The following is a 13,247-nucleotide window of genomic DNA, read 5'->3' as shown; positions in this document are numbered from 1 at the left end:
ATCGGACCTAGAAACATCCAGCAGTCCCCCTCAAATCATACCCTCCGTAATCTGAACGTTTCTGACCTCCGTAGGGGCTTGTTAAAGTTGTTCTAACGAAATTGTTCAATGAGTTAATTATGCTAACCTGTTAAACTTGTATTTACTGCTGGAATTGTCATTAATATATTTTTGTTACTGTTATTGATGTATAATGTCTATGTATCCCACAATGTTCCTGGGCCGTATGGGAGGGTGGTATAAAATCTAAGAAAATAAATAAATAAATAAGCAAACAAACAAATAAATAAACAATTGTGGGCTTAATGGTAGTGCTTAAGATCTATACTGCTGGTTTCAACAACTGAACCAAGAGTCCCTCCACTGAAGAATACACCTGGATTTACCTGCTTCACAGCTAGGCCAGTCCTCATACTGGAACACGAGTTTGCAAATGTAGCCCCACTGCCAATTGAATGCCATCAGAGCACTGAAAATGGGTCTCCTCAATTTTATCCTCACTATATCCCTATGAGGTAGGCTAGGTCAAGTGACACCAAAAAGCCCAGAGTCACCTAATGATTTAAACCCTGTTCACCCCCCAGTTCTAGTTTGGCACTCTGTATGAACTTGCCTCTGTACGATCTCACTGTTGGGGTGACAAAAACATATACAAAACGGCTGTGCTTATATGCTTTATAATTCACCTCTTCTCTGACCAGAAATTCAGTTCACATGAAAGAGTCACAGTCTGTTTCTGCTGAGACTCAGGAAATGCTTATCAGCATAGCTGAGAGCAGCATAGAATAAGAACCCTTTCCCATTTGCTTCATGCATTCCGAGCTGCAATTCTTATAGATGGCCATTGCGTTCAGAGCAAGTTACGTGACTAACATAGATTCGAATGAATCTAACTAACCAAAGAACAAAGAATCCTAGTTCTAGCACAGTGTTTCATGCCGAATGAACTGACCACAAGTAACCAACTAGAAGGAGTTTTAATCAGCATCATTTACATAATAAAAGCAACACCCTCCAGCACCATCTTTACACCCCCACACTAGCTCAAGAACTGCACATGACATAACCAGGGGATCCCAACAAGAGACTTTGGGGGTTGAACTGGAGGTTACCATGCAATTCACCATGTGCCTGTATTGTAATCAGAGGTATAAATGCTTTGTTTTAGAGAGCCTGCATGCTCTCTGCCTTTTGGGTCACTGCTTTTCCTGCAGGGAGCCTATTCCTCAGCAGATGAATAAAAACATATTTTGGTTTCTTAACCTTGGTGTTTTCTTTAATTCGAGTGTTGGGGACACCCAAGTTATCGAACCTGTTTGACTAAAACTTCAGACAGCATCACAAGAACTTCTATTTACACCAGGGGTAGTCAAACTGCGGCCCTCCAGATGCCCATGGACTACAATCCCCATGAGCCCCTGCCAGCTTTTGCTGGCATTTGCTGGCAGGGACTCATGGGAATTGTAGTCCATGGACATCTGAAGGGCCGCAGTTTGACTACCCCTGATCTTCAAGCTATTTTGGTGACTTTAAAGTGATTAGGAGTTTTTTCACCCACACTTCAAGTTACATTAAGGCTGAGTTTCGTTTCATCTTGGCCTCATCAATGGAATAAGACAGTGCTCTGAACCTGTGAGGTATCAAGAAGAGACTATTCACTGAGTACCTTTCTCTTGCTGAAGTGCTGCGATCAGCTATGACTCTTACAGGGCTGAAGGTCAGCTAGGATAAAAAGCCAAAGCGCACAACTTCTAGGCTGGCTGAAGCCTGCAAATCAGTGTAATCAGCAGACTAACAAGATGGCTGCCATCTTTTCGAACAACTGCTGGTGATCCAAGTGACCAAATGGGGCCAGCAGTTTCTGGGTGTATTTTGGCACAAAGAGGAGCATTTCTCTCTCCATTAGGAGCTGCCAAAAATAATCTAAGCCTTCTCTTCTGGAAGGAAGAATGAGAAAGAGAAACCTTTGTCAGGCTGAAGGCACAAAAGCGGTCCTTGTGGGGGTGCAACTCGGAGTGAGCGGCAGGGGGCGAGAGGAAATCCACATCAATTCGGACTTTGTCACTGCTTCACAAAGACCTGTTTTGTAAAAGGAATGGCTGAAAGGGGGCGGGGGCGGGAAAATAGGCTCTTCTGGGGGTGGTGGGTTGAATCACCAGTGCTCTCTGGGTGGAATAAGGGAGCAACAACCCAGGCCCCACACTAGCACAGGCAACACTGCTTAGCTCAGAACTCAAAGAGATCCACACATCCAATTTTCCTCGTCTATGGGAATCAACTTCTGGCACATATTCATATGCCTTTAATCCAAATAATAAAGGAGACTGTGGTACATTGACTCATTATATACTTCTCTCCCACCCACCTCTGCCCTAATCATATCCTTGATTTCCTGTTTCTTAAGACTCTCAGGACAGGTTCCCAAACGTACATTGGTTTGACAACAGCAACATAATACCCTGATGCACTATCTAAGTAAAGTGGTAAATCCTGAGCACAGGAGATCCTTTACCTTCCTTTGTCACAATGCCCTACCCTCTGCTTACCTGAGTGGGGAATTTGATGGACTCCCTCTCGAGGAACGGTTCTGTATTTGCAATGAGGGTCAAGTAGAGACCACAGAACATGTCTTATTTGTGTGCAATCATATTTGCACAGGTGCAATACTACCAATGATGATAGTTTTCTCACAGCCTGAGAAAACATTGACTGCAACTATTGCTACCGGACTCAAATAGTTTTTTAACTAGCAAAATAGTGAAATTTGCTTGGCTCTGCCAACCTTCGAGCAAGAAGAAACAAAGTTAGATGTGCCCAAACAAAGACAGGAACAGGACACGTGAACTCACCAAAACAAGCACAACTGTTTTGGGAGAGTATTTCTTACATACAAGTCTATCTTTTAAAAGTGTGCAGGGGTGTATAGGGCAAACACAGGTTCAACCACTCTAGGCAAAGCTTACACATTCCCTCACATCACAACAATTGCAATATTTTTCAATGGTGTCGGTTCACACATTCAGCTGCCATTCCTCAGGATCCAAGGAACTGAGTTATGTACACACTTTGTTGTGCATGAGGCTTTAGGGTTGCTTTGTGTTTCTGTATACTCCGGAGCATTTTGGACCACACAGGGATCCGTTGTCAGAGAGCAACACTCAAAGAAGGCTATGGCTGGTGTGTGGCCTTCATTTGACAAGCCACTGCAAGGAGCAGAATGGGAGACCAATGGCTCCCTGTTTTGATTGTGTTCCAGTGTCTGCTACAGTGAAGCACTGGCCAGATCTTATCACTACCCCCTAGTCCCAAGTGAGGACACACAAGCACACTCCCCTGTGGTTACACATCTAGAAATAGCAAGCCTGTACACAACTAGCAGATTTTTTGGCAGGGAAACCCATGTGGTAAGCTTCCGAGAAATCCTTTAATTACCCAGAAGAGTCTGAAAAACAAGAATCAATAGTTGCTGCAGATCCAATGCCTATTAACGCACATGAGTCGCTGCAGTGCTACAAGTAAGAAGCAATAAGGCTTCCTGAGTGAGCCAGCCCGAGAAGATGTGCAGTGTAAGGCCAAACAGGATTTGACAACAATTTCATGTCTGCCATGGGGGTGCTGCTGACACGTTACAAATGCCATAAGGGTGCCATGCTGATTAGGCCCAGGACACTGTGGGCTGAGGCACTCCTGGTCCTCCTGCCCATGATTTTTCATGCTGAAATAGCTGCACACATTACACTCTGGGCCAGTTTCAACACTTGAAAAGGTGTGAGGGACCAGGCAAGTGGTTCTAAACCACTCTGAAATGGCAGCAGCATCTTCACAACAGCCACAAGGGTGCCATCATGTCCGTTTTGGCCCTTAAAAGACTGAACATGGGTTTTTCATGCAGATAGCTGCAAGGCCAATCTTCTGCATCTCCAGATAAAGTGGTCACACTGAGCATGCAGTGAACTACGCAGTCTGGAAGTCCAGTTCCCAGAAACACTACAGCTTCAGAAACCCTCCTTCAAACAGACATATAAACCTGTTCCATATTTCATGCTGCAGTGCCACTGAGTCAAACAACCCAGCACAGAAAGGCAGGCTTTCTCCATATTTTTATCACTGAGAAACCCCTGAAGCATTCTTCAGACATTGAGGAAACCCAAGAGTGGCACAGTCATGCAGAATGTGGTTGGGAAGCATAGCTGTGTCCATGCCAACGTGGGGCCCCTCCCCTTCCCTCCCCCTCCAGGTCCATCCTTGGCCATTTTGGGTGGGGGGGCAGTTCAACGACCGTATTTATTTATTTGATTTCTATACCGCCCTCCCAGTGAGCTGGCTCAGGGCAGTGCACAATCACAAAACATAGCAATTCAAGAGATAAAACTATATAAACATGAAAAATAAATTTAAAAATCAATTGATAGCTAAAACTAGGTCAGCAACAACTACCCATTTCCAAGATGTTTCCTATATTCTCCCCAATATCATATCAACCAATAAAGGTTTAGCAAACTTAAAATATATATATATACACATATTAATTAACTCCAACCCATTTGGGAAACCCTTTGAGGGCCATCAAGAAACCCCAGGGTTTCACAAAATCCTTGTTGCGAAAGCTTGGTTTAGGGCAGGGGTAGTCAAACTGCGGCCCTCCAGATGTCCATGGACTACAATTCCCATGAGCCCTTGCTAGCGAACACTGGCAGGGGCTCATGGGAGTTGTAGTCCATGGACATCTGGAGGGCCACAGTTTGACTACCCCTGGTTTAGGACATTATTTTTCAGTCCTGCAGGCTGCGCTTACACTGGACCTAAGGAAACAGGATCTCCTTGAGACATTTACATTAGCGTCACCCAACGACTTCAGAGAGATTGCTAGGCTCACTTGTTTGGGGATGAAGCTGAGGCTCTGAGCTATCCCCATGCCGAGCCTGAGACACTGGTCAAGTTCTATATATCCCGTTTCTTTAACCATTTTGGGACTTGCTGTGAAATTTTGTTTTTACTGTACAATCCTGGGAATAAAATAATATACACAAAAATATGGAGCATTCAAGAATTTCTGCATTGTATCTTGCGTCAGTGTGGTGTGCTGGACTAGGGCTGGGCAGACCCGACTTCCAATGTTTGCTTGCTATGAATCTCACTTGAGTGAACCAGCTCCAGTCATTCTCCCTGGGCACAGACTACTTCAGAGGACTGCGGTGAAGATTAAAGGAAGGAGGGGGGAACTAGGAATGCCCTGAGGGCCACAACACAATCAACATCTGAGATCCTGGTGGATCTCAGAGATTATGCAACTTGGCTTCATGGTCCATTGAGGACATAGACCAAAAGCCAATTCATAAGATGATCCCTCCTGGAAGGCTGCAAAAAAACGTGGCAGAACAGCTAGAGCAGAATCCAGGAGGTCCAGTTCAACCCTTCACTCTGCCATGAAGTTCCCCCCAGTGGCTTTGAGTTAGTCGCTCTCTCTCAGCATAGACCTACTTCACAGGGTTGGCTGTAAGGATGCAATGAGGCAGTCATGCACACTACACACGGACAGGACCAAAACTTAATCTAAACATTCCCAAAGCTAAGGATGCACCGTGAAAGGACTCAGGAAGACCTGTTGCATCAGGGCCAAGCAAAGGACCTATGACCCAAGAGGTCCTTGGTTCAAATGTCATCTTTGCCATGCTCTCACTAGGAAGTCTGAGGCAACTCAGCATTCCTCAGCCTTAGGTTCAACTCTGTAATGCAGGAATGTTACTGTCCTACTTCATAGGTCATTGTAAAGGTTACCATGTTAGTGCATGGTGTGCAAGAGAGAAAGAGAGACTGTACATTAGAAACTATACATGATATGTGTGTATTGTATAACAAATGCTTATTATTTATCATCTATCTATCTACTCCACTATATATTTCTGATAAGGCTTTGGAGGAGGAGCATGTCTCATGGCTTAAATGCCACTCAGTGCTTAACACCCACTCAGGGCAGCTGTCCCACCCCTGAGTGCCTCCTCCTCCAACCGACTTGCCTGGCTGTCTGTCCAGCGGCCAACCAATGGCCTTCCATCCCCCACCACTGACCACCCCCTCTTACTTCCACTTCCCTCCGAGGCTCAGAGGCTGCAGATCCCTGCCACCTGAGAGCTGCCCGTACCGGTGAGTTTCCTAATAGCTGGCTGCAGCCAGGACCTGGGGGGAGCACCCCTGGGGGGAGAGGAAGCCATCTGCAGAGTTCTTCCTCCCCACCACCCTAAACTAGCACCCATTGTATTCCTGAATGCAAGGGGCTTGGCCTCTAGTTAGCCATAAACAATAGAACCAAGGTGTACAGTGGGGACTGGTAAGAGGGCTTTAGCCTTTCTATTTCACCTGTGGGGTTCCCAGAAATATCTGGGTGGTCACTGTGAGAAACATGCTGGCGGACTAGATCAAGTCTTCTCAACCAGAGTTCTATGAAACTCTGGTCTCCTTGATTGTCCTGGAAGGGTTTCACAAATGGGTGGAAGTTAATTAATTTTTAATATATTTTTAGACATTTATCAGATGACATGGCCATGTTTGGTCATGTTGCCCCACCTCCCCCATCCCCAAATGGCAAGCAATGGTCCTGGAGGGGGCGAAAAGAGGAGGGGCCCCAGGTGGGCATGTATACAGCTATGCTTCCCAACCATATTCTGCACAATCACACCACTTCTGGAGTTTCCCAAAGGTAGCAGGTTCTCAATGGTAAAAATGTTGAGAAAAGCTGGACTAGATGAACCTCAATCTGTTCTAGCAGGTCTTCCTCAGACCCTTTAGGAAGCCCCGTTTTCCAGCCACCAGCTGCTAGAGGGTCTTGGCCAGATGCATAGAAACTGTCTGGAAATTGCAGACGTGCTGTTGCCAGCCAGTAACATATCATCTGTTGCCATGCTCAGGATTCTAGTTTTGGTTAAGGATGCATGAAACTTGCCCCTTTTTCACACTTTCCCTTCCCCTCGCACTGTGGCTGCACACTTGCGGTTCTGTCACAAAGGGACATATGTGGTCGTATGGATTCAAAACCTAACCACCATTGCACTTTGCACGGATGGTACCATCCGCCAGTAGCTTAATCGAGCATCGACTGTACATTCAATCAATTTACTGTTGCATAATCTGAATGCAACATTACCAGCAGAGTCACCCGTGGTGAAGAATGCTTGCCTTAAGGTGAACGGGCAAAAAAACATTCCTCCACGCAGACACCCCTTGTTGGTTTTAGTCTGTAACGACTTCTGTAGGGGTGCAGGCTAGCTTAGCAGTATGTTATTGTATGCAGCCAGCTGGTATGCGATGGCCACGGCTGGTGTAGCAGTTACATCACTATCATTATTATTATGACCCCCGCAGGGCATTTCGCTCTGCAGGAAAGAATCTGCTGATGATCCCGGGACTCCGGAAGGCACGCCTGGCCTCAACAAGAGCCAGGGCCTTTTCAGTCCTGGCCCCTACCTGGTGGAATGAGCTCCCTGAAGAGCTATGGGCCCTGTCGGAGCTCTCTGAGTTCCGCAGGGCCTGCCTGCAAAACAGAACTCTTCCGCCAGGTGTTTGTCTGAGACCAGGTAGTGGCCCCGGGGCTAAGATTGGGCCCCTCTCCAGTATTAGACTGGCCTGGTTCCCTAGATTGTTCCACCCATGCCCAACTATCCATCAGCTCCCTTCTGCTCATCCAGTGGGCCTGTGTGGGAATAGTTATTAATCGCCATCATTATGACTGAGTCATTGTTTATGGGGTTTTAATGGGGAATTTTTAATGGTTTTAATGTATTTATTTGTAGTGAGTTATTGTGAACCGCCACGAGCTGGTTTCCAAGAGTGGCGGTCATACAAATCGAATAAATAATAATTATTATTATTGATATTATTAATCATCATCATCACACATCTATGTAGCATTTTAAACAGTCTGTAGTGTTTTATATGCAACAGGCACTGTAAAGCAATCAACAGTAATAGACTCATATTGCAGAGTCAGGCCAGAAGTGTCTTTCTTAAGGCCATTATAGGAAGTTCATGGCAAAGGTGAGAATCCATTCAGGGGTTTCCCAACGCATAGCTCTGTTAGCTAACGGACTACAGCAGATGGGAAATCCCAAGCTCAAGATTTAACATGAGGAGAATGCCATAAAATGATTTTATTCCAGAGGGTATTTGGTGGAAGGTACACTGTTTGGGCAGATTAGTCTACATTTTTAACTGTACTGTTTTTAAGAGTGTGTTAACATTGCATATTTTTGAAGTGTGCCTCTTAATTTTATATTATTTTTAGCCTGTTACTAGACATGTATGTTTTTGGGTCCACTCATTCTGAGAGGATCAGGTGGGGTACAAATATGTTTTGAAGAAGAAGAAGAAGAAGAAGAAGAAGAAGAAGAAGAAGAAGAAGAAGAAGAAGAAGAAGAAGAAGAAGAAGAAGAAGAAGAAAGAAGAAGAAGAAAGAAGAAGGAGAAGAAGGAGAAGGAGAAGAAGGAGAAGAAGGAGAAGAAGAAGAGTTGGGTCTTATATGCTGCTTTTCTCTACCCGGAGGAGGCTCAAAGCGGCTTACAGTCGCCTTCCCTTTCCTCTCCTCACAACAGACACCCTGTGAGGTGGGTGAGTCTGAGAGAGCCAGTCAAAGACTACTTGGTTCAGAACAGTTTTATCAGTGCTGTGGCGAGCCCAAGATCACCTAGCTGGCTGCATGCGGGGGAGTACAGAATCGAACCCGGCATGCCAGATTAGAAGTCCGCACTCCTAACCACTACACCAAACTGGCTCTCAAGGAGTTCTCATAGGTTCCTTTCCCCTACCCCACGCTGCCGAGCCTGTGATAAAATTAGTGGCCTACCTTTCATGGCCATCGCAAGGAAGCCAGAAAGAGTAAATGTTATTTGCTTTTAATGCACTATATGCATGCTAGATTGTGCTATTTTGGCCAGCTGCTTAATGCCCTAATACATGCATAAGACAGGAATGCCTATTGAATAAAAGCATCTGGTAAGGATATTGGGTTTCTTTTCTGCTTTGATTCCATCTTTCCAGACATGTGGTGTGGCTAATTCTACCCTGAGCTGTACAGCAGGTGGCGATAGGGAAAGAAAGCCGACATTGTTATCAAACAGGATGAACGCTCTCTATTTTTGCTGGTACGTCAATGGAAGCATTAAGCCCTCCCCTTAAGCTTCCTGTGGATAAAGCAAAGGAAACACAGATGATAGAGGAATGGGGGTCTTCAATCGTACTTCCCAAAACAGTTGATCACGCAGATGGGTATCATGGCAGGATGTGGACTGTTGCACACGCCAAAGAAACCCAAACTGGACAGTTGCCCGGTTAAACACGTGATCATTCCGTGTCAGACAACATGTATGGTTCAGACAACAAAGAACAATCTAGTGGTGCAGAGTTATACCCTTCTAAATTCAATGACTTCAGTGAACTAGGAAAGGTTTTAACACTACTTAGGAAAGTGCAGCCAAGGTAAGAGACATGCAATGGCTGACCGGACACACAAGGAGCAGAGAGGAGTGCCAGAATTCTAACACAGTAGAGTGAATTCTTCAGACTGCCGCTGGGAGTTGTCATTTTTTAAATCTGCCCCATGGAAAAATCCCATACTGGTAAAAAAACTTGCACATCAAGGGGGGGAGGGGGAATCTGGCTCAGCCCAGTACTACCTGTGCCAATGTTCTACTATTTTAAGGCAAGGAGCATTCAAAAATATGATCCACCTCCTCTTGCCATCTGAAGTGGTCCCACCTGAGGACGCCATTGTTCTGCTGTTTGGGTCAACTGCACACCCATTCACACCCACCCTCTTGGGTTTTTCAAGTTTGACCCACACATAAATGTTAACTGTCCAGCTGGGATGTGGAGTCGTGTATGTTTGATTACTTACAACATGGCACACATACCACACTTACTGAAAGGTATGTTAGCAAATCTACATTCTATACCTGCAATGCAATGTAAAATTACCCCCAGTCTAAACCCATTCAAATCAATGGGCATTGCATTATTAATGGACTCATACTGCAAGACACATGGATAACTTGCTAAGGGATGGGTTTTTGTGGCAGCATCACAAGAATATCCATGTACCTCCTATGATTCTTTTCTGTACTTGGATGAAAGACTATTAACCAATTTTTTTAAAAAAAATCTGTTAGGAACACCCCGTTTAAATTGATTCAAGGAAAAAGGCACGTTAATTATGCACCATCGCAAGTAATGCCCTAAATTTGCTGCCATGCATTCAGTGACTCTGGTTTTCAGTTCTATAAAAGGGATGCTTGTTTTCCCATCCAAAATTTCATAAACCGCTTCCATGTTTTCCGTTAGCTGAATTCTTTCCTGTGCTCTAAAGACCAAGATGTTTTCACTTCTACTTGTGGGAAAGAGACGTTCCACCCTCTTCCTTGTTTAGGCTGCCCTTTCCTCAACATATGAGCCTCTTGTGGCGCAGAGTGGTAAGGCAGCAGATATGCAGTCTGAAAGCTCTGCCCATGAGGCTGGGAGTTCAATCCCAGCAGCCGGCTCAGGACTGACTCGGCCTTCCATCCTTCCGAGGTCGGTAAAATTAGTACCCAGCTTGCTGGGGGGTAAACGGTAATGACTGGGGAAGGCACTGGCAAACCACCCCGTATTGAGTCTGCCATGAAAACGCTGGAGGGCGTCACCCCAAGGGTCAGACATGACCCGGTGCTTGCACAGGGGATACCTTTACCTTTACCTTTCCTCAACATTTCCAGCTCTTGTCTTTTCACAATACAACTACCAGGATGCAGGTCTACAAGCATTTTTAGTATTGTCTCTTCTTACACTGGGTTTTTAACACCGTATCAGAAGAAAACTGCAGAGTCATGTCTCATTCAGGGCCTTGAGCCTTTCTAACAGCAATGAGTTCCACAGATCTGCAGCACAAACGGGGAGCGGATCCTCCTTCACTCCCTCTTCATGCCACCTAGATCCTCTTTGTATGACTCACTTGACTTGCTGCAGGAGAAAGCATCCTACTCAAAGTGGCAACGCAGGAGAGGGGGGAGAAATGGAAGCTTTTTTTTTTTTCCTTTTAAAAATCCAACTATGGTGTTATTTGTACAAGAAACCAGCACAGGTTTAGTATGCAGATGGTCCCTGGATCACTTCTTGGCATCTTGAAAAGGATAGAGAGCATACTAGAAGGACCCATGGACTGAAACTCAACAGAAGGCAGCTTTCTGCCTTCAAGAACCCGGAGGGGAAGAGTTATAAATATATATATATATATATTACTGGGGGTGCGGATTTGGGGGTCAGGGTTCATTAAATATTGTGCCAGGTCATGCTAGATTGTGGAGAGGGCAGGAGAGGAATCTTCATTTCTTGCATTAGAACTGGGCACATATTATAATTGGGGGAGGGGGGCGCTCCATAAACAGAAGACAAAGCCAGTCTATTGTTATGAACCCTGGCCAGGAAATCGCTCTTGCCAAAGTCTCCAGCTTGTCAAAAAAAAAGCCAAAAGCAGGAAGCTGCGTCCCCACAATGAACAGCGCCCCACAACATCTTCCCCCAGCCAAACCGGGGAGGGGGGGAAAGAAAGAACCGAGCCTCGCATTGTTGTGCATTAGGTGGAAAGGAGGGGACGCGGTTCGGTTATGAGGAAGCCCCCCACCTACCCCCCTGCCCAGCCACCCAAAGGGGGAAAATCCAAGCTAAAGGAGAACTGGAGGGGGGGGGCGCCACGGAAAGGCACCGGGACCAAGAAAGCAGAGCGAGGGGTCGCAGGGCCCAGCCCGGGATGGGGCTCCAGCCAGGCCTGGCCCCAAAGGCTCCCGGGGAGACACTTAACTGTTGCCCGGGGCGCTGGCGGCGGCTGATCCCGGCTCCCCCGTTTCAGGCAGAAGCAGCTTCTCATTGCCCGGCAGGGCGGGGAGCGGAGTAGAGGCAGCAGGAGGAGGAGGAGAAGGAGAGGCGGAGAGGCGGCAGCGAGCGAGCGAGCGAGCGAGCGAAGGAGCGGGGAGAGAGACGGCCTGCGCGGCCCGCAGGAAGACAAGGAGGAGGAGGAAGAGGCGGCGGCGGCGGCGGCCCTTACCAGGCGCGCCCGAGCGAGGCCCCCGGCCCAGTGCGCCCAGCGACGGAGCCGTCAGGAGCCTAGGCCGGCGGCGGGAGCCATGGGCGAGGGCGGAGGAAGCGCGGCCGAGGCGAGCCTGCCTGACGCCGCCTCCGAGGAGACGCCGACGCCGCGGCGCAAGCACAGAGCCCCCTGCCTCCCGGAGCCCGCACTGCCGCTCGCTTCCCCGCCAACAGCGGCCGGGCCGAGAGCGGGGGCTGCCGCACACCCGGGGACCCCCGGCGCGCCATGGCGCACGGGGCCCTTGGCCGGCTGGCCTTTGCGCCCTGGGCGCACGCCCGGGCTGCCTCTCCCCCTCGACCCGAGCCAGGCAAGCCCGGGCGCGACCAGGGACGAGCCGCTGCTGGAGCCCGGGCCGCCCCCGAAGGCGCTCGCTCACCTCCTTCCCGGGGCCGGAGAGGTGCACGCCGTTCAGTCCCCGACACCGAAAGGGCTCCGGGATCGCACCTGGCGATGCAGGGGAGGCGGCAAGGGGAGCTTCCGTCTGGATTCCTAGGCACGTGGACGGGAGAGAGTGTCGGCTTGCAAGCGGTAGCACGTAACTTCCGAACAAGGAAGGCTTGCCTGGGCTGGCTTGCGCCGCAGGCTGCAATCCAACGGGAAGAGGACTCCGTGAGGCTGGCTGCTGAGGAAATAGGCTGGCCGGGGTTCTTTTAGCCCAGTGTTCTGTTTCCAGCAGCGGCCAGGCGGATGCCTCTGGGGAGATCAGTAGCGGGGAAGACACCTCTGGCCTTTAGGGATATACTGCCTCTGAACCTGGAGGCTCTCTGTGCAATTATCATGACAGGCGCGGTGGATAAAGCGCTTCCTGCCTTTATCTAATACTTCATAATGCTCCTTAAAGCAGCGACTGTGAATGTACTCACAATAAATCCTCTCCAACTCCGTAGGACTTTCTTCTGATTAATCATTCATAGACATGGGCTGCAAATTAATGGCTTCCTGGCACACCTCGTGATACTCTCATAGGTTAACTATGTCGGGGTACTTGAAAGGCTGCCTGCTCCCATATGCACATTCTGCCGGGAGGTGGAGGGAGGCCAGTTTGTTGCTGCTCCAGGGTAACTGGCTGGCCACTGTATAAATCAGGATGCTGGGCTACATGGACCAGGGGTACTCAAACTGCGGCCCTCCAGATGTCCAT

General features: G+C 47.9%; 1 protein-coding gene across 4 annotated transcripts in view; it reads right to left on the bottom strand.

The window, feature by feature from the left end:
• The window catches only part of MVB12B (multivesicular body subunit 12B), a 106,152-nt gene extending 93,535 nt beyond the window's left edge, over nucleotides 1–12,617 (bottom strand). For 2 of the 4 annotated variants that reach the window (XM_077304912.1, XM_077304914.1), the window contains exon 1: nucleotides 11,822–12,169. In XM_077304912.1, coding sequence (XP_077161027.1) covers nucleotides 11,822–11,887 — 66 coding nt within the window. In that variant the 5' untranslated portion in view covers nucleotides 11,888–12,169. Of the gene's footprint in view, nucleotides 1–11,821; nucleotides 12,212–12,482 lie in introns of those variants that run through there. The other 2 variants (XM_077304915.1, XM_077304913.1) reach the window with 2 other exon arrangements.
• Between the last annotated feature and the right edge of the window lie 630 nt (nucleotides 12,618–13,247).

The sequence above is a fragment of the Paroedura picta genome, chromosome 12, assembly GCF_049243985.1.
Source record: "Paroedura picta isolate Pp20150507F chromosome 12, Ppicta_v3.0, whole genome shotgun sequence".
Taxonomy (NCBI): Eukaryota; Metazoa; Chordata; class Lepidosauria; order Squamata; family Gekkonidae; genus Paroedura; species Paroedura picta.
This window is presented reverse-complemented; position numbering and strand designations above follow the sequence as displayed.